Source organism: Muscardinus avellanarius (genome assembly GCF_963383645.1).
Source record: "Muscardinus avellanarius genome assembly, chromosome: 6".
NCBI lineage: Eukaryota > Metazoa > Chordata > Mammalia > Rodentia > Gliridae > Muscardinus > Muscardinus avellanarius.
In genome coordinates, this window is record NC_137791.1 from 22,787,698 (window position 1) to 22,805,916 (window position 18,219).

At 41.6% G+C, this 18,219-nt stretch overlaps 1 protein-coding gene across 5 annotated transcripts in view; it reads right to left on the bottom strand.

Annotated features, from left to right (window-relative positions):
* Positions 1-13,525: 13,525 nt before the first annotated feature.
* SH3D19 (SH3 domain containing 19) overlaps positions 13,526-18,219 on the bottom strand; it is a gene marked incomplete at both ends in the record, with an annotated part of 191,912 nt that continues 187,218 nt past the window's right edge. For all 5 annotated transcript variants that reach the window (XM_080697479.1, XM_080697478.1, XM_080697481.1 and 2 more), the window contains 3 exons: positions 13,526-13,642; positions 15,518-15,615; positions 16,032-16,218. In XM_080697479.1, the coding sequence (XP_080553605.1) occupies positions 13,526-13,642; positions 15,518-15,615; positions 16,032-16,218 (402 nt within the window). The remainder of the gene's footprint in view (positions 13,643-15,517; positions 15,616-16,031; positions 16,219-18,219) is intronic.

Consider the following 18,219-nt stretch of genomic DNA (forward strand, 5'->3'; position numbering starts at 1 on the left):
CACAAGCCAGGTGTCCCAGCATTTGGGAGGCTGAGATAGGAGGACTGCAGTTCAAGGATAGCCTCAGCTACTACTTAGTGAGGCCCTCTGCAACTTAGTGAGATCCTACTTCACAATAAAGAATAAAAATTGGGTAGCCAGGCATGGTGGCACAGGCTTATAATCCCAGTACGTGGAAGGCTGTGACAGGAGGACTGCAGTTCGAGGACAGCCTCAGCTACTTAATGAGGCCCTTTGCAACTCAGTGAAACTCTGTTTCAAAATAAAGAATAAAAAATTGGGCTGGGGGTGGAGCTTAGAGGTAGAATGCCCCTGAGTTCCACAAAAAAACAAAAGTGGATCTCACTGTGTTGCCGAGGCTGGCCTCAAAATCTAGGCTCAAGTGATCCTTCTCCCTGACTACATGTACATCATACCACAGCTGGCTATGACCCAGTATTTTTTTTTCTTTTTTTTTTTGGTGATACTAGAGGTGGAACTCAGGGGCTTTCTACCTCTGAGCTATACCCCCAGACCTATTTTATACTTTATGTGGAAAGAGGGCCTCACTAAGTTGCTGACAGCCTAAGTAGCTGAAGCTGGCTTCGAACCTGTGGGATCCTCCTGTCTCAGCCTCCAAAGCATGAGGATTAAAAACATGTGCCACCAAGCCTGGCAATGACTCAGAGAAATAAAATGCTATGCATGCAAAAACAAAAAACAAAACACTTGTTTAAAATGTTCATATCAGAGGACTTCCGGGAAGATGGCGACCGAGAAAAGCGGGGCTTAAGAGCCCCGCTAACAACCAATCTCCATTACCACAAAATCAGTGCCTTTCATAGCCAGAAAACACCATCACCAGAGAAACAAACAAACAAAAAAAACCACCAGGCTCCAGAGAGAAAGCGGACTGAGAACAGAGCTCAGAGCCACAGAGGAGATACACCGGCCTCACGCCCGAGGACGCGGCAGCAGCGCCATACTGCCGGCGGCAGCAGCGAATTCACCGGACAGCTACAGCAAGCTGAGGTGAGCCGCTGCGGAACAGCCAGGCGGGATCTCTCCGCGCAGGGAGCATCTAAAGCTCCCAGTGGCTGAGCTCAGCACACGCTGCAGGGACTCAGAGTGGAATTCAAAACCAAGAAGAAAGAAGCCAGCCTCACGGCCGAGGGCGTAGCAGCGGCGCCATATTGCCACCGGCGGCAGCAGCAGCGAATTCACCGAGTCCAGTACAGCTACATCTGCGAACTCAAGAACAGTGAGTCAAATTGCGGGCCACAGAGGAGAAATCCCAGTACTGTACTTCCTGGGACTTGACCCAGTGGGGGGGAGTGGCAGTGGCAGAGATATCACACCATAGGAGAACGTGCAACCTGGCATCCCCCATAGTTTAAAGCAGCCTCTATCGACTCCCTGGGTCGGAGACTCTGTGATACAACCCAGTAAAGGAGTAGTGGGGTCTGAGATACTACTGACTCGAGATCCAGAACACCTTAAGTGAAGCCGTAGTGACCCAAGGGAAGAACCCAGAGAAGGCACAAACTTCCGAAATCACGGGAAAGAGGAATAACACTGGAGCAATGAATGGCCACAACCCCACAACATCAGAACCCGATAAAACAGAAAATCAGAGATTTCTAGAAGATCAAATCAGGAAAATAACTGTAGAAATAATAGAGGTGCTTCGAAAAGAACTCAGAGAGAGCCAAAAAGAGATAAAGGATGCAATTAATGAAGTAAAGGCCTCAATTCAAAGCACAAACAACCGATTAGACCACATGGAGAACAGAATCTTGCTCTTAGAAGATGATCATTCCAAAAATGAACGCATAGTTTCTAATCTAGAAAAAAATATCCGACAGCAGGAATCTGATATTGAAGAAATATGGGCCCCATTTTAAGAATGCTAACCTAAGAATAATTGGAATAGAGGAGGGAAAAGAAAGTGAAACCAAAGGGATCAACAATCTCTTCAAGGAAGTAATAGAAAATTTTCCAAACATAGAGCAAGAGGTTGATACACAGGTCCAGAAAACTTATAGAACTCCCTTTAGACAGGATCGGAGAAGAGGATCCCCACGCCACATAATTGTCAAAATGAGCAATGTGGAAGCCAAGCAGAGAATTTTTTTTTTTTTTTTTTTTTTGTGGTATTGGGGTTCCTGGAAGCCCTTCTACCTCCGGGCTACACTCCCAGACCTATTTTTTACATTTTCATTTTGGAAACAGGGTCTCCTAAGCCAGCACGCGCGGCTGGCTTCGAACCTGCGCGATCCTCCTGTCTCCGCCTCCCAAGCGCGGGGATTACAAGCGTGCGCCACCACGCCCGGCCCAAGCAGAGAATCTTAAAGGCAACAAAAACAAAGGGCCAAGTGACATTCAGAGGCAAACCAATTAGAATCACTCCAGACTTTCCAAACCAAGTCATGAGAGCCAGAAGGGCTTGGAGTAACATATTCCAAACTCTGAAAGAAAACAACTTCCAGCCAAAAATTTCTTACCCAGCAAAACTTTCTATCAAATTAGATGGAGAAATAAGAAGCTTCCATGACAAACAGAAACTGAAGGAATTTATGTCTTCAAAACCAGCACTAGAGAAAATACTCAAAGAGATTAACTACAAAGAAGAAATAGGTAACACACACCAGAACCAGAGAAACAAGATTTTCCATCCAACAGACAACTAAGATTGGTTATCTGTGGAGATTCATTATTTATGTTAGTCTTTTACCTATCTCTAAATTGTATTGTTTGCCTTTATTGTTGTTAATTTTTAGGATTTCTAGTTGGAATATTAATATACCTTCAGATATAGCATTTGGAAATATTTTATCCAATTCTATTAGTAACTCTTAACTCTGTTTTACATTGTCTTTGGATATACAATTTTTTTTTTAATTTTTTAGGGAGTTTGTATACTCTTCTGTTGCCTGTGCCATTGAAATCATATCCAAGAAATCACTGCCAATTTCAATGTTGTGAGGTTTTATGACCCAGATTTTCTTCTAAAAGTTTACAGTCTTAAGATTTATATTTAGGTCTTTTATCTATTTTGAGTTAATACTTGTATATGGGATTAGGTAAGGGTCCAATTTTATTCTTTTCCATGTAATTATTATTTTTCAACAATATTTAGTTAAAAGATTATTATTTCCACCACCAAATGTTTGTGGAAACCTTGTCAAAAATAACTTGATAATATAGGGAAGAATTTAGCTCTAGGCTTGTATTTAACTCCAATGGTTTATAAATGTGCCTTTAGAACAGTACTATACTGTTTCAATTATTGTAGCTTTATATGGTTTGAAATCAGAAAATATATATCTTCTAGCTTTGTTCTTTTTCAAGATTGTTTTGGGTATCTAGAATCCATATTCCATATTAGGATAGATTTTTTTTCTGAAAAATAAATATATAAATATATGATAGTTTCACCTAAAAAAATAGAAAAAAATATTCTCTGGTAAGAAAGAAAGCAAAAAGAAATATTGAAATGTTATCTTTAAGTCATCAAAAGCTTGGTATCAGACAAATGAAACTGTTATGTGAGATTATCATTTTTAATTTTGGATAAATTGCTATAATACTAGATGTCAACCACTAAGCCAAGCATGGGAAGGAAGGATGGGGAGGGAATGGGGTGGGGATCGGGTGGGGGCTGACTGGGCGATGTGTGCATGTATGCCTACAAAAGTTTGTATCCCACTATGATGTATGAATACAGTCCACCAAAAAAAAAAAAAATTAAAAATTAAAAAAAAAATAAAATAAAATGTTCATATCAGCCGAGCGTGGTGGTGCACGCTTGTAATCCCCGTGCTTGGGAGGTGGAGACAGGAGGATTGCACAGGTTTGAAGCCAGCCATGCTGGCTTAAGAGACCCTGTTTCCAAAAATAAAAAAGTATAAAATAGGTCTGGGAGTGTAGCCCAGAGGTCGAAGGGTTTGCAGGAACCCCAGTACCACCAAAAAAAAAAAAAAAAAAAAAAAAAAAAAGCTTGTATCAGTTTTATTCATGGAAGCTAAAAACTGGAGAAGTACTAATCAAGAAGTAAACAAATTGTGGTATTCATACACTGAAACTCACTCAGGTCTGGAACCAAGCCTCAGTACTTTCCTCCATCATGGGCTTGCAGGCATTCAGGAGCTGGACTGCACGTGCACCTCCACACACTGGCTGGGAACTATCACGACATCCAGCGTCCCAGTGGTCCTAGGCAGTACCGTTACTGTCAGTGGCCTCACGGCCGTGATTCTCATCACCAAATCCCAAAGAGGAAGGATCTTTCTTCAGTTGGGCAGCAGCTTGCATGGTCTGTCAGCTGGCTCTGTGCGGACCACCTGTGTGTGGGGTTCTGCTCCGCAGCCCTGTTGGAGAACGTGATGGTCCTGTCTTCCCATCAGGACCCTCTTCTCATAAGGTCTTGTCACCCTCTTCCTCCTCACCAGAGTCCATGTCTGTGTTCATCAACTAGAACAGGACACGGAGGCCACCTGTCCCAGCCCGCAGCAGCAGCCTGATGCGGCCGCTGCACAGGGTAGTACCACGTAGCAGGTAGCTTCAGACAGCATTTTAGTGCACGGTTCATTGACTTCCAACTTCGCCCCCAACCCCTTTGCTGCAGTGGGTATCTGAGCGTCCATAGCAGCAGAGCACTCTTGACCAGCAGGACGCAGGCCTCTGTTATTCTCCCACATCCCTCTGCTCCTAGATCGCTCCGTGTCAGACAGGTCAATCAGGCATCTGTCTCATCACTATTTTATTTACTTATTTATTGCAGTACTAGGGGTTGAACCCAGTGGCATTCTACCTTGAAGCTACACTGCTAGCCCTCTATGATTTTATTTTGAAACAGGGTCTTGCTGAAGTTACCTTGCACTGGCCTCAAATCTGATTCTCCTGTTTCAGCTTCCCGAGTACTGGGGTTACAAGGCATGTGCCACTGCGTCTGGCTTTGGGATGGGGTCTTGCTAGGTTGCTCAGGATGGCCTCAAAGCTGACCATCCTACTTAACCCCTCCAAGTCACTGGGATGGTAGGTGTGTGTCACTGTGCCCAATAGAAAAAAAATTTTTTAAGCTGGGTGTGGTGGCAGCGCACGCTTGTAATCCCAGCATTTGGGAGGATGAGACAGGAGGATTGGGCAGATTCAAAGCCAGCCTCAGCTACTTAGTGAGGCCTTTTGCAACTCAGAGAGACCCTGTTTCAAAATAAAGAATAAAAAATAGGGCTGGGGAGGTAGGTAGCTCAGAGGTAGAATGCCCCAGCTTCCATCCCCAGTACCGCAAAAATAAATAAATAAATAAATAAATAAATAAATAAATAAATAAATAGCATCAGGCCATGCAGTGGGACAAGCCTGTGATTCCAATAATGGGAAGCTAAAAGAGGAGGACTGCAGGTTTAGGCCTGCGCAATAATATGGCAAGAATTTGTTTTGAAATAAAAAGGGCTGGGGATATAGCCAAGAGGTGGAACACTCTGGAGTTCAATCCCCAGTATGACCCCACACACAAGCAAATGAGTAAGTAAATAGCATTGATATTTTCACACATGTAAAGAGGAGACACCAGGCTCTCTGGCATAGTTATCTTGGGTATAGCACTGAACTGGAGGGTTATCCAGATGCTCTGAAACCCTTGAGAAATAACTCTGGCTCTTTAGATGCTGGCGCAGTGTGTTGGGCCTCAGTGGCCCTTGACCTCGTGCTCTGTATTGAATAAAGTACTGCAATGTGACTGGAGAAATAAATGTAGTTCTTTTTTATTTTTTTATTGGTGCATTGTAGTCATACATCTTAATGGGATACAAGATGGTGGAGACACATGCAAAGATCACCCAATTAGCCCTTACCCAACTCCCGCCCCATTCCCTCCCCTCCCTCCCTCTCATGCTTGGCTTAGTGACTGACACTGATGTTTATTAAAGTATATCATGTGCGTTAATAGTTCTTCTTTTTTGAGATGGGGTCTCACTGTGTTACATAGGCCGGCCTCCAACTCCTGGGCATAATTGATCCTCCTGCCTCAGTTTTTAGAGTAGATAGGACTATAGGTGCCCATCACTGTACCTGGTCTGTTCTGATTTTAGTTATAAAGAAGAAATAAATAGACAATGATATATATATTTGTGTGTGTGTGTGTATGTAGTACTGGGGATGGAACACAGGGGCATTCTACCTCTAAGCTACACCCCCAGCCCTATTTTTTATTCTTTATTTGGAAACAGGGTCTCACTGAGTTGCAGTGGGCCTCACTAAGTAGTAGCTGAGGTTGTCCGTGAATTGCGATCCTCCTGTCTCAGTCTCCCAAATGCGGGGATTACAAGTGTGTGCCACCACATCCAGCTACAACAATATTTTTGTATTAAGATTGTTGTTTAACTTTTGTTAAAAGTAGACGGAGCCAGGCATGGTGGGCATGCCTGTAATCCCAGAAGATCCCAAGTTCAAGGACAGACTTCACTACTAAAAAAAAAAGAAAGAAAAAAGTCAAGGGGTTTAGCTCAGAAAATGTACCTGGAGTCAATCCCTAGTATCAAAAAAAAAAAAAAGAAAAAAAAAAAAAGAAAAAAGTAGGTAGACACTAGTAGGTAACATTTCTTTCCTGGGGGGGGGTACTGGGGCTTGAATTCAGAGGAATTCTACCTTAGCTACACCCCAGTCCTATTTTTATTATTTTGAAACAGGGTCTCTCACTAAGTTGCAGAGGACCTAAGTTGCTGAGGCTGGCCACAAACCTGTGATCCTCCTGTCTCAGCCTCTCAAGTACTGGGATTACAAGTGTATACTACCATACCCAGTGATAACATTCCTTTCTGAATTATGAATTTGAATCATGACTTCTGAAAAGATTTTTGTGAAATCATTGCCTAATATGCGATAAAGACAAGTAATCCAAGATATACATAAAATTAGAATTCTTTTAATATCCAGAATGTGTCTCAAACTCTGAAAAACAACAAAAACAGTATTTTGTGCTACATTTGTATAAAACCTAGGTTTGAAATTGCATTCTGTTACCAAAGTCACAGCCCTGTTATAAATACCCCTTTACAATGGCTAATATTCCTAGCTTTCAAATGTTTATTATTTTCTGTAATCCCAATACTTGGGAAGCTGAGACAGGAGAACTGCAGATTCAAACCAGCCTCAATAACTTAGTGAAGCCTTCTTAAACTGAGTGAGACCATATTTCAAAATAAAAAAATAAATAGGATAGGGATATAGTTCAGAGTTAGAATGCTCATGGGTTAAATCTCTAGTACTACAAACAAACCCCAAATAAATTCCTTATTTAAAGAATATCCAGCCGTGCGTGGTGCTGCACATTGTAATTCCAGCATTTGGGAGGTTGAGACTGGAGGATCGCAGTTTGCGGACAGCCTCAGCTACTTAGTGAGGCCCTCCACAACTTAGTGAGACCCTGTTTCAAAATAAAGAATAAAAAAATAGGGCAGGGGATGTAGCTTGGAGGTCAAATGCTCCTGGGTTCCATCCCCAGAACTGCAAAAAAAAAAAAAAAAAAAAAAAAGAGGAATATCCATTGAATGGATCAGTTCACATTAGAGTTTCTAGGTAACATCGATAAAAACTGTCTATAAGAAATTAGCTGGGCATGGTGGTGCATGATTGTAATCGTAGTACTTGGGAAGCTGAGACAGGAGGATTGCACACATTCAAAGCCAGTCTCAGAGCCTCAGCTACTTAGTGATGCTCTCAGCAACTTAGTGAAACCCTGTTCCCAAATAAAATATAAAATACTTATTTATAAAATAGGTCTGAGAGTGTAGCCTGGAGGTAGAAAGCCCCTGGGTTCCACCACCAGTACCACAAAATAAAATAAAATAAAATTAAATAAAGTATAAAATAGATCTTGGAGTATAGCTCAGAGGTAGAAAAGCTCCCAGGTTCCACCTCCAGTACCACACATACAAAAAAACAAAAAACAAACAAACAAACAAACAAAAAACTAAGAAACTAACAGTATTCATCCTCCTCCTTTCTTTTCTTTTCTTTTCTTTTCTTTTTTTTTTTTTTGCGGTTCTGGGGGTGGAACCCAGGGGCATTCGACCTCTGAGCTACACCCCCGCGCCCCCCCCCCTTTAAAATTTGAAACAGGGTCTCACTAAGTTTCGGAGGGCCTATGTAGCTGAGGCTGTCCATGAACCTGTGATCCTCTTGTCTCAGTTTCCCAAGTACTAGAATTACAAGCATAGGCTAATTACAAGCATCCCGAGCTATGCAACTCTTTCTCTTTCTCTCTCTTTCTTTCTTTCCTTTCTTTTGTACTGGGGAAGGAACCCATGAGTATTCTACCTCCAAGCTACACCCCCAGCCTAATTTTTTATTTTTATTTTGAAACGGGTCTCACTGAGTTGCGAGGGCCTCACTCAGTAGCTGAGGGTGGCCGTGAATCTGGATCCTCAGTCTCAAGCCTCCTAAATGCTGGGATCACAAGCGTGCACCGCCATGCCTGGCTTGTGCAACTCTTTTTAATCAAGAGATTATATGAGAAATTGTGACTTTTACAGACCAATAAGATCAATTCCAAATGCTTAACTACTTCTTTTTCTTTTTTTTTTTTTTGGGTGGTACTGGGGTTCCTGGAAGCCCTTCTACCTCCAGGCTACACTCCCAAACCTACTTTATACTTTCGTCCTGCCAACAGCTTAACCACTACTACTACTACTACTACTACTACTACTACTACTCCTCCTCCTCCTCCTACTACTACTACTTCTACTTCTTCTTCTTTCTTCTTCCTCCTCCTCCTCCTCCTCCTCCTCCTCCTCCTCCTCCTCCTCCTCCTCCTTCTTCTTCTTCCTCTTCTTCCTCTTCCTCTTCTTCTTCTTCTCCTTTTTTTTTTTGTGGTACTGGGGTTCCTGGAAGCCCTTCTACCTCCGGGCTACACTCCCAGACCTATTTTTTACATTTTCATTTTGGAAACAGGGTCTCCTAAGCCAGCGCGCGCGGCTGGCTTCGAACCTGCGTGATCCTCCTGTCTCTGCCTCCCAAGCGCAGGGATTACAAGTGTGCGCCACCACGCCCAGCAAACTTCTAAAGATAAATGTCTTCATCCATGGTACCACAAAAAAGAATAAATAATCAAGGTAAACGTCTTACCTTAGCAGAACAAGTGGAAAGTAGCAGATGGGCTCAGTAGAGTTAGGCCTTATTTAAGCCCTGCCAGTCGAGCTCTGGTTTCCAGGTACTCTGGTGTAACAAGAGCTTGCAGTGAAGGGAGAGGCCCCTAGATGGGGATGTTGTCCTGAGTGAGGATCTGGACATTTTCCCTTCCACAAAATTATTTCACATTAGTGCTGAAAAGGTTCACTGCTTAAGAATTCATTCAGTGGCATTCAAAATAGTATTGAATCATTGTCCCATGTGCATTTGACATTAATTAAAAGGAATAACCATTTAGTGACCATAGCACAGTATATCCCTTTGTAATTAGCCCGAATATCCATCAGTATCTTCTCTAGACATATTTATCTAAACTGAAGAAACTGAATAAAACACTAAAAAATGACTGTTAAGAGTTCTAACAACTATAAGAAAAAATATAGTTTTTGTGGTACTGGGGATTGAACCACATTCCACCTGAGTGATAACCTCAGCTCTTCTTATTTTTTGCTGTACTAGGTATGGAATCCAGGGACATTCTACCTCCGAACTATACTCCCAGCCCTATATTTTTTTGGGGCAGGGAGGTACTGGGGGTGGAACCCAGGGGGGCTTTTCTACCTCCAGGCTATACTCCCAGACCTATTTTATACTTTATTTGGAAACAGGGTCTCACTAAGTTGCTGAGAGCCTCACTCAGTAGCTGAGGCTGGCTTCGAACCTGTGCGATCCTCCTGTCTCAGCCTCCCAAGAACGGGGATTACAAGTGCGTGTCACTACAGCCGGCTCTAGTTTTCAACTAACAAAGAAAAAGGATTCAGGGAATCAGGATTTGAAGTGACTTAAATGAACAATATCAAGTTTTCACCTAAAATTCTTGGAGTGAAACAAAATGGTTTCCTGTTTTTTCCCTATGAAATTCACTGGGCATAAACTTTATACTTCTCCTTCAACAGGGTTGAGTCTCAGCTTGAATTCAATCTATATGCAGAGTAAGAAAGTACCTACTAAGATCCATTTCTGCTTTCTGTGTGTCAGTGCATGAGAAATGAATGACAAGCAAAGAAGAGCACTAGAGAGGAAATGATGTAAACCTGTTTTGTTTCAATAAAGATTTTTGTCAACAAATGAAAGAGAACAATACTGGTCAGATGTGGTGTCTGTAATCTTAGTACCTGGGAGGCTTAAATAGGAGGACTGTGTACTAACTTAGTGAAATCCTGTTTCAAAAGAATAAAAAAAACAGCTGAGAAGCTGGGCATGGGGGCATACACCTATCTATAATCCCAGTACTTGAGAGGCCGAGACAGGAGGATCCCAGGTCCGTGGGATCCTCAGCAACTTAGTGAGGTCCTCTGCAACTTAGTGAGACCTGCTTCCAGATAATAAAAAAAATGAAAAAGGCTGAGGATGTAGCTCAGAGGTAGAATGTTCCTGGATTCAATCTCCAGTACCACAAATATATATATATACATACATACGGCTGGGGTAAGCCATGTATATAGTGGTGCATGCTTATAATCCTAGTACTTGAGAGGCTAAAGCAGGAGGATTGCAGGTTTGAAGCCAGCCTCAGATACTTCCTGAGGTCCTCCATATTTCAAAATAAAGAATAAAATAGGGTTGAGGATATAACTTGGAGGTAGAATGCTCCCAGGCTCAACCTCCAGTAACACACACACACACACACACACACACACACACACACACACACACACACACACACACACAAACAGAGCTGGGGGTAAAGGTTAGAGAATGTGGGCCGAGATGTAGCTCAGTGGCAAAGTGCCTGCTTTGCAGGTACGGCACTCTGAGTTCGATCCCCAGTTCCAAAAAAAAAAAAAGGTCAGAGAATGCTCCTGGGTACAACCCCTAGTATAAGGGGTGGGGGGTGGGGGGGAGGGAGAGAAAAGGAGGGAGGTAGGAGAGACAGGAGGATCACAGATTCAAGGATAGCCTCAGCAACTTAGTGAGACCCTGTTTCAATAAAAATAAAGAGTGTTGGGGTGTAGCTTGGTGGTAGAATGCCCCTTGATTCAATCCCTAGTAGAGAGAAAAAAGGAAGGAAGGAGGAGAATGAAAAGGAGGAAAAATATCGAACAGATCCAGGATAGTTTTGCTATATATGAAAATCACCCACTCATCCATCCAACCAATCAACCATCTCCATTAAAAATTTCAATCTGAGCCAGGCATGGTGGCGCACGCTTGTAATCCCAGCATTTGGGAGGCTGAGACAGGAGAATCACTGTTTGAAGACAGCCTCAGCTACTTAGTGAGGCCCTCTGCAACTTAGTCAGACATGGTTTCAAAATAAAGAATAAGCCGGGTGTGGTGGCGCACGCTTGTAATCCCTGCGCTTGGGAGGCTTAGACAGGAGGATCGCACAGGTTCGAAGCCAGCCTCAGCTACTTAGTGAGACCCTGTTTCCAAATAAAATATAAAATAGGTCTGGGAGTGTAGCCCGGAGGTAGAAAGCCTCTGGGTTCCACCCCTAGTACTACCAAAGGAAAGAAAGAAAGAAAGAAAGAAAGAAAGAAAGAAAGAAAGAAAGAAAGAAAGAAAATAAAAAATAGGGTTGGGGGTGTAGCTCAGAGGTAGAATGCTCCTGGGCTCCATCCCCAGTACCGGGAAAAAAAAAAAAAAATCAATCTGGTCAAAGAAAGGGATTTTGTGAAGTTCAGTTCAGTTTATTATAATGTCAAGTGGATTTATGACTATTGCACTTATCATTCTGCTTACAGAAGGCCAAAATTAAGATAATGTTCTTCTCCAAAAGAGATAGGTTTTTATAATATTCAATAAAAGATGTTAAAATTACACAGAGATACATACTCATGTCTCATTCCATACCCTTAACCCCTTCTTGCTGTTATGCACAGCTTGTTACAAATGGAAATTCAGTTTGGATAATGCTGTCAAAGTTATCCCTTTCTCACGAAATTACTTTTGAGAAAAATTTGACAAGAATTTTCTCTATACTCTCTTTTCTTTTACCTCAAAAGGAGTCCCATACTCAAAATTAAAATGAAATCATAAACCTGGGAGATGAGCTTTAGTCAAAGACAAAGTAAATATCACTTCTTATCCAACTCCATGTGGTTTTCTGATAATGGTGTGATCACTGGCTGCCAGCTTTGTGGACATGGGGATAAACAACAAAGGCTAAAAAGTGGTCCAGCATATGAAACTCTTCTCAAAAACAGAAGAAAGCCATGAACGTTATTGGGAAGATGCTTTACATTTTCAATGATTTTCTACTGTTTGCAAGATTGTCTTCAAACTATTTGGCTTTAGCCTATAAGCTGTCATGCAAAGAACCACTTTTATCTTAAGTTTGGAATATGTAACAACGGATGGTAGGAAAGTGGTTTTTTATTTACTCTAATAATTGTGTAGAGATGAGCTGAGTGAAAAAAAATGTACCAGCCTTCAGTCCTCTTAAATTATTCTTCATTCTGATTATATTGCAAAGATATGAACTGTGGGGGCTTGGCATTGTTTTTTCATTTAAACAGTTCTGTAATCTAAGATACTATATATGATTCATAACATATTACTATAAGATGACACAGCTTTTATGTATTACTGGGGTAATGCAAAGAAAATGAATTTTCCTTTGGATACCAGTAATTGTCAAAGGAATGATTGCAGATTCAGAAAATGTGCTTTATAATAACCCTGTTAATATAAAGTATACACCGAGGAAAGAAGTAAGTATGGTACACAGTGGAAGAGTTAGTTACATTAGCAAGGCATTTCAGGGATGGTTGTTTTTTTTTTTTTTTTTTTTTTAAATTTTGATCCCCTTCAAACCCTTGAACAAATGGGAACATTTGGTGAATGTGAGCTGATTTCACCATGTACTTATAAAGGCTCCAACTAGTTAAAAAACTTTCCCTCATGAAGCAAGAATATGCCCTGCACTAAGGCTACTGCGTTCAAGCTGTTAGAATTAATTTGAATATCAAAAATAAAATTTAGATTACCAACCATGTCCTGATAGTTACAGCATGTAGAATGTCAAATGTCCTCTTTTTAAACTGAAGTGAAAATGAAGAAGCATGGTTAATTCACTTGTGCCGATCACAACACATGTCCAAGCACAGTTTCTGCTGTGAGCCTCCCCACGCTGCCGGCACCAGCGCTTCCCGGGGAGTGTGTGTCTGCCTTGCTAATCCCACTAGATGCTGCCCTTGGTAGATTCCTAGCTCATGGGTTCCCATGTGCCCATTTCTATTGTGAAGGAAAGCTACCTATAAAATCTAGACATTTTCTGCTTTCAGAAAATTCTAGTGTGCCATGTACACTTTAGATAATTTTTTTTCTGTTTAAAAAAATAGTGCAAAACATATCTGATAGTCAAAGTGATAGTTCAAGTGGGCTTTGTGCTGAGGACTAGTCAAGCTTCACCTTAGCTGGCTTGTAGACACTGAACGTAGTTTTGGGGGAATATTCCACATTTTCCCATTAGTTCCCCACTCATCCAGTCATCATCTACAGATTCCAGCTCTGTTATTATATCTCCAGCCTGTAATAAAACAGAAATTGGAAATTACTCTTGGTTTCTACTGAATGTGCATAGTAGCCACCTACCTGGTACACCACAAGCAATCCTCCCTTACATAACTCCTGCATCTTGACTTGCAGGGAGAGCTGACTGATGCACAGTGAAGACTGCACCTCAGGCTGCCATTGCTCTTGGCCCTGTCCCTCACCCCATCCCCCGCCACGTTCAGCCACAGCGCACTCTGGTTTTCCCACTTGTTCTATGTCTCCCACATTCACCACTCCTAAAGTAAAATCCCTCTTGCATAAGTAACAGTCTCAGTCATACATACACACATATACTTCCATGTAATAAGTACTTGCTGAGTAGCTACCATGTGCTGGACACTGCTGTCGGTACGTACTTGGATGTAGTAAAAAGGCTCGTCCCAGAGTGAGAAGACAAACATGGTGGCAGAGGGGCAGAGAGCACTGGGGTGCCAACTCATTAAGGTAGTCACTGCTGTAGGCAAGTGGAAACCTGCTTTGGGCACCACTCTTTCAAATCTCATCTTGTCCAGTCACCCTGCAGGCTTAATGCGTGGCCTGTGACTGCGTACCATCAACCACAGAGACTGCCAATGTCTGTGGCCGGCTTCATCACAGCAGTGACTGCTAAATGTCCCTCCTTCCTCGAGCACAGTCCCAAAGCACTGGCCTGAGCACTTTCCCTTGATCTGGCCCAAAGGATCTTGGGAAACAAAATTATGGAAATGCTACTCTTTCATCATTACTACTACTACTACTACTACTACTACTACTACTACTACTACTACTGCTACTACTAAGGATTAAACCCAGGGGTGTTCTACCTCCAAGCTACATCTCCAGCCTATTTATTTATTTATTTATTTATTTATTTGTTTGTTTGTTTGTTTATTTATTTTTTGTGGTACTGGGGATGGAATCCAGGGGCATTCTACCTCTGAGCTACACCCCCAGCCCAATTTTTTATTCTTTATTTTGATATAGGGTCTCATTGAGTTGCAAAGGGCCTCACTAAATAGCTGAGGCTATCCTTGAACTGCAATCCTTTAAATTTTTTATGTTGAAACAGGGGTCTAAGTTGCTGAGGCTGGCCTCAAACCTATAATCCTCCTGTCTCAGCCTTCTAAGTACTGGGATTGCAAGTGTGTGCCACCATGCCCAGCTTCCTCTTTTACTTTATTTGCAAAGTAGCTCAACCTTTTGGGACCATTTCCCCAAAGCTCTGATCAGTGCCTCTGTGGATGAGAATACAGTGTCTGATGAGAGTACCAGTCTATACTAGGGCAAAGTGTAGCAGCCATTATCTGGTGAGGGCAAGGCAGAAGAGCATCCTTTATTAGGAGTACTAATAAAGCTCCCACGTTGCCGAGATAAGATGTAAAACTAAGGAATAAAGAATTACTTTGAGGATTACGGGACATTTAAAACAAGGCTTTCAGTCAGGCGTGGTGGCGGATGCTTGTAATCCCAGCAATTGGGAGGCTAAGACAGGAGGATCGCAGGCTCGAAGCCTCAGCTACTTAGTGAGGCCTCTGCAACTTAGTGAGACCCTGTTTCAGAATAAAGAATAAAAAGTAGTCTGGGGGTATAACTCAGAGGCAGAATGCCCCTGGGTTCAATCCCTAGTACCATAAAAACAAAAAACAAAAAAACGAACCAAACCAAACCAAGCCAAGGTTTTTTCTCTAAGCACTCAAATGCCTGGTTGCTCTGTTTACTTTATTCACTTTCTCGATTATCTTCCTTTATAATTAGGGTCTGAAGTCCTTTCATTCTTAGGTAATAATCAGTATTTCACCCAAATATTCTACTCTTTAATGGAAACATTTTAAAATTTATAGTGCTTAAGTATAAAGATGCACATTCTAACCTTGAAGGAAAGCTCATCTTCATTCTCCCCGTGGAAATCATATAAAGCTTTGGCCTTCCTGCCCTTCACTGCTATGGCAGATAAACTTTTTGTTTCAGCTGTAAAACACCAAAAAATTAAAAATACATAAAAATAATGGACTAAAACAATAATCAAGCATTTTGAGAACATTCTTTGTCACTCTCAGAACAGAATATTTTCAATTTCTTTAACTTACAAAAAGATGAAAGATGTTCTCTTAGCAGAAAAAAATTAGGCAAAATATATTAAGTGACATAATTTACCATTATTTAGGAAAGGTATTTCTATTTTTCATAAATTGAACCAAGTAGTATAATTATTTAGAGTTTTTCATAACTCTTAACAATAAAGTTTGCACAACTTTATGAATAGACTCATTTAAGTGTAAATAAGTAAACTGAACTGAGCATATATTGATAGAGAAGGAATATATACATAGTTTCAGAGGTCTGTGACCCGCTGAAGAGGAAACGAGGCGTTGGTGTTGTCATACCTGCGCAGGGCTGCACAAAAACCACTGGGAAAATCCCCTCCTTGTCATGCAGTCGGCCCCGGCACCATTCGGAGTCAAGGTGCTCAAGGATCAGGATCCGGTCTCCCCTTTTGAAAGATAAGTCATCACTAGTTTCTGCTGTGAAACTGTGAAGAGCTTTGCACCATTCTCCAGAAAGACTGTTATCCTGGTATAAAATCAAAAGTCTGGTAAGAAATATTTTTATTTCAAACTGAGTTCTACAAAGCTTTAAAATGGTGAGGACTAAGCCAGGTGTGGCAGCACAGGCCTGTAATCTCAGTACTTGGGAGGCTGAGACAGGAGAACCACACGTTTGTGGACAGCCTCAGCAATGTAGGGAGACTTGGCAACCCAGCAAGACTATGTTTTAAAAGAAAACAAAACAAAACAAAACAAAAATAAAATAAAAAGGACTAGAGTGTAACTTGGAGAGAAAATGTCCCTGGGTTCAATACCCAGTACCAATAGGGGAAAAAGTAAGGAATAAAAGATTAAGGGTTATAAGACTTTTTTTTTTTTTGGTGGTGGTGGTCCTAGGGATGGAACCCATTGGCCTCTACCTCCGGGCTACACCTCTGACTTATTTTATATTTTATTTGGAAACAGGTTCTCACTAAGTTTCTGAGAACCTCACTAAGTAGCTGAGGCTGGCTTTGAACTTGTGTGATCTTCCTGTCTCAGCCTCCCAAGTACTGGGATTACAAGCGTGCGCCACCACACTTGGCTTAGGGGTTATAAGATTTTAAAACCTGAAGACCTTTTTAAAAGTATTTTCTGCCAGGCGTGGTGGTGCACGCTTGTAATCCCTGCACTTGGGAGGCGGAGACAGGAGGATTACACAGGTTCAAAGCCAGCCTTGCTGGCTTAAGAGACCCTGTTTCCAAATATAAAATAGGACTGGGAGTATAGCCCGGAGGTAGAAGGGTTCCATCCCCAGTACCACCAAAAAAAAAAAAAAAAAAAAAAAAGTATTTTCTGTTGTTATCAGGCTTTAGAAATAAAAATTTCTAGTAATATTTTCCTTAAACTTTTAAATGACAAGTGTAATAGATTTTGTGGCTTTGCTGCTTTTAAGGGATACATAATACATAAGCAAAAGCAATTTTTATGCTCTATAATATTAATTGCACTAAAATTAGGTAAAAGCATAAAATATTTATGCACAGTATTTATGATACTTTGAAAAAAATTCTTATAAAGCATCAGAATTTTCAATGAAGTTCTCCTTATCTAAATTAGGAAGGATAAGAATGAATAGCCTATTCATTCCTAAGTCTACCTGACTGAGATAATGATTCTATAGCAGAGACTTCATTAATTCATACTTTAAAAATTTTCACACTTTTAACTTTATGATGGGTAGTTAACTCTGTTTCTCAGGATAACCACACAAATGTAGTGGGCTGCAAGATAGAACACTCCAAAAAATATTTTTACTTCAAACACACCAGAAGATAGTTTTGCTCTATGAAGGGACATGTTGGTTTGGGGGTGCAGCTCAGTGGTAAAGTGCTTGCCTTATAAAACACACACACATGGAGAAGTGGGTCAGGGGCTCTGCCAAGTTGGGATGGGAACCCAATATTCAAGAGGCTCAAGCCGGGTGTGGTGGTGCTGGACTGTAATTTCAGTACTTGGAAGGCTGAGACAGAAGGATCACAGCTTTGAGGACAGCTTCATCAAGTAGTGAGACTCATCAACCTAATGAGAGCAGTTTCCAAATGAGAAATAAAATCAGAGCTGGGCATGGTGGCCTATGCTTGTTTTTTTTTTTTTTGTGGTACTAGGGATAGAAACCAGGGGCATTCTAGCCGGGCGTGGTGGCGCACGCTTGTAATCCCCGCGCTTGGGAGGCAGAGACAGGAGGATCGCGCAGGTTCGAAGCCAGCCGCGCGCGCTGGCTTCGGAGACCCTGTTTCCAAATAAAAAGGTAAAAATAGGTCTGGGAGTGTAGCCCTGAGGGAGAAGGGCTTCCAGGAACCCCAGTACCACCAAAAAATAAAAAAAGAAGAAGAAAAAAAAAAGAAACCAGGGGCATTCTACCTCTGAGCTACACTCCCAGCCCTATTTTTATTCTTTATTTTGTAACTGGGTCTCACTGAGTTGCAAAGGGTCTCACTAAGTAGCTGAGGCTGTCCTCGAACTATGATCCTCCTGTCTCAGCCTC